This window comes from Sphaeroforma arctica, assembly GCF_001186125.1.
Source record: "Sphaeroforma arctica JP610 unplaced genomic scaffold supercont1.187, whole genome shotgun sequence".
NCBI classification, from domain to species: Eukaryota; class Ichthyosporea; order Ichthyophonida; genus Sphaeroforma; species Sphaeroforma arctica.
The window spans coordinates 98,020-101,390 of record NW_014040371.1 but is presented as its reverse complement, the minus strand read 5'-3'; the positions used below and the strand labels follow the sequence as shown (position 1 = coordinate 101,390).

Here is a 3,371-nt window from a genome sequence, read left to right as displayed (position 1 = left end):
ACACANACACACACACACACACATATATATATATATATAGTATTATATATATATATATATATATATATATATATTGTGTTATTTTGTGTGTTGGTGTCTGTTTAAATGATATATGTACATGTATATGTATATATATGTGAATGTGTTCATGTATTTGCATATATATGTATGTATGGATATGAATATATATTTTTCTTTTACCTGCTTGCTTCATATACATCTGTCTACACGCACGTGAAGATTCATTGTCGAATTTTACACACCAGACACACTACATACGAACTACTTAACCGCTGTCCACATGCACACCGGAGTCGTATACTGCACACTAGTACGCATACCCGCGTTTCTGATCCACATTTCATAACACACCAGATGTACATGCTTTATTCTCACAACCTTGTCTGTACGCACCATACACTACAATATATTTGTCTTTAAATCATGGCGTATGGAACCGTGCACACCTGAGACACACGTTGTATACTCCTTCACCCTATGGTCTACAATCTACATGCATTGTGTACAGAACAGACGTGTCTACATGTACGCGACGCTGGACTATATCGAATAGGGCATAACAGATACACACGCTCTATCTTTCGCAATCCTTGTCTGTATACTTAATAGTGTGGCTGTGAGCCGAATGAGTTTTTGCCCGCTGGTCCGGCTATGCCTTTGACCGTTGCCGTGGTGCATGTTATATCAAACAACCTCACAACAGATACACATGCTATCTATTCCGCAATCCTTGTCAATGTACTTTATATACTATCTATTCCACAGTCCTTGTCAATATACTTAATATACTATCTATTCCCCAATCCTTGTCAATATACTTAATATACTATATACTCCACAATCCTTGTCAATATAATTAAAATACTATATATTCCACAATCCTTGTCTGTATACTTAACACACGAACGACCTTGTGTTCCCCACTAATGCACAGCGGGCCACTTCCACGAGTCGATCGAGAAGTACTCTGCAGCCATTGACCTCAACCCCACTGTAGCCTCGTATTGGTCTAACCGCTCATTCGCATATATCAAAACGGAAGCATTCGGATATGCCCTCGTAGATGCTGATAAATGTATCGAGATCGACCCCAAGTTTGTCAAAGCGTATGTATGCATGTTTGTATGTATGTATGTATTTGTGTGTGTATGTATATATGTATAAATGTATGTTTGTATGCATGCATGCATGTAAGTAGGTAGGTAGGTATGTAGGTATATGTGTATGTATGTATGCATGATTCAGTCCTTGATCGTTGCGTGGGTTTAGCAACGTATATTCAATGTCCTTGGAAGGGACGTGCGTGAGTTGTATCTTGAGATGGGCGATTTGATTTCATCAAATTTTTCCACAGTATCATTCCACAATGCTATGAGATCAATGCCTGAATAGTGAGTGACTGGTTTAAAGGCGCCTTTCTGTATCCAAAGCTGCGTGTAGTCGATTGCAATACCACTGTACTGTAGATATTCGGCTGTCAAGTAGTATATACCATAAAGTGATGGGCTGTGTAGCATGCAGATGGTGTACGAATCAAGTACACTGGGTGTACCTACACTATGCACCTCCACCGTTGCATCATCACCAGCACTACCCCTGTTGTACTGTCCACTGCACAGTAGTACCATGTCACCACACATCTATACCCCACCAGCACTACCCCTGTTCTACTGTCCACTGCACATCAGTACCATGTCACCACACATCTATACCCCATCAGCACTACCCCTGTTATACTGTCCACTGCACAGTAGTACCATGTCACCACACACCTATACCCACGCCATACGTTCCTTGTTCACAGTTACTACCGACGAGCCTCGGCTAACTTTGCGCTGGGCCACTACAAGGAGTCTCTGAGAGACTTCCATCGCGTGGCAAAGGCCAAGCCACGCGACAAAGACGCACAGAAGAAGTTCAAACAGTGTCAAACGCTGGTCAATAAGATGCTCTTCGAGGAGGCGATCTCATCGGATCGGTAAGCCGAGTACGCATGCAACTGACAAACAAGGTTCTTATTGGCCTGTTTAAATGTAGACAGGTGCACATGGCAAGATGTGTACCACAGTTTACCGGTTTGATGGACTCTCGAAGCTGAGCTGCCACACTCTGGCCAATCGTACAAACAGAACAAAAAAAAATACCTAACCTAATTCAGCAGTCAAAACCGATTACTGGCATCACAACGTGCAAGTTTCTGGACGCAGATACCCAATTTATGCTAACATCGGCTCATGCCTTGCACAAAAAATACACATAGGAGGGCATGTATATACACTGCTGCATATAAATGTTTGATCTCTTCAACTACCATACCATTGACTACCAGCTATCGTGCGTGTCAACAGCGTGTCCGTATCAGGCCTGACACACTTACGCTTATAAACTGTACAGGGAGGGAGCCAAGAGTGTGGCGGAGGGGTTGGATGTGGATAGCATGCACGTAGAAGACTCGTACGAAGGGCCTCGCCTGGTCGATGGCAAAATCACAAAGGAGTTTGTAGAGGAGCTCAAGACGCACTTTAAGTCCGAGAGGCGACTGCACCGCAAGTTTGTGTATCAGATCCTTCTGCAGGTGTGTGGCTATTGCCTGTCCGTATCACAGGACGTGACTGATTTGCGCGTGTATGTGTGTTACTGTGAGTACGTACAGGTGCGTGTTCTGTGTTCTTTATCCGTGTCATAAGACGTGACTGATTCGTGTGTGTATGTATGTTACTGTAAGTATGTACAGGCGCGTGTTCTGTGCTTTTTGTCCATCCATCGGACTTCGCTTCTTTATGTCATTATCCGTGTTTTTCAAGCCGGTACAAGTCACTTGTATACACTAAATCCCACCAATTGCGCCAGACCTTTATTATTTACGACTCCCAATTTTCTGTTTTGGGACGTTCCTAATTTTTATTTTGGAATGTTGCAGGTCATGACCTATTTCAAGGCGCAAAGTACACTCGTGGACGTCAAGGTGCCCAAAGACGGCAAGTTCACCATCTGCGGAGATATACACGGACAGTACTACGATTTATTAAATATCTTTGAGCTCAATGGCACCCCATCCGAGACCAATCCCTACCTGTTTAACGGCGACTTTGTAGACAGAGGCTCGTTCTCGCTGGAAGTGATCCTGGTGCTGTTCAGTTACAAGGTGTGTAGAAGTGATCCTGGTGCTGTTCAGTTACAAGGTGTGGAGAAGTGATCCTGGTGCTGTTCAGTTACAAGGTGTGTAGAAGTGATCCTGGTGCTGTTCAGTTACAAGGTGTGTAGAAGTGATCCTGGTGCTGTTCAGACTAGTAGGTGTGTAGAAGTAGGTACTCCTGGTCGTCCTTGGTTACCACGTTAACGTAGGTTGG

At 43.5% G+C, this 3,371-nt stretch overlaps 1 protein-coding gene across 1 annotated transcript in view; it reads left to right on the top strand.

The window, feature by feature from the left end:
• Nucleotides 1-375: 375 nt before the first annotated feature.
• SARC_03622 (serine/threonine-protein phosphatase 5) overlaps nt 376-3,371 on the top strand; it is a gene marked incomplete at its 5' end in the record, with an annotated part of 7,057 nt that continues 4,061 nt past the window's right edge. Inside the window, 5 exons of the mRNA XM_014302593.1 lie at nt 376-406; nt 956-1,127; nt 1,826-1,999; nt 2,416-2,596; nt 2,942-3,166. Coding sequence (XP_014158068.1) covers nt 376-406; nt 956-1,127; nt 1,826-1,999; nt 2,416-2,596; nt 2,942-3,166 — 783 coding nt within the window. The remainder of the gene's footprint in view (nt 407-955; nt 1,128-1,825; nt 2,000-2,415; nt 2,597-2,941; nt 3,167-3,371) is intronic.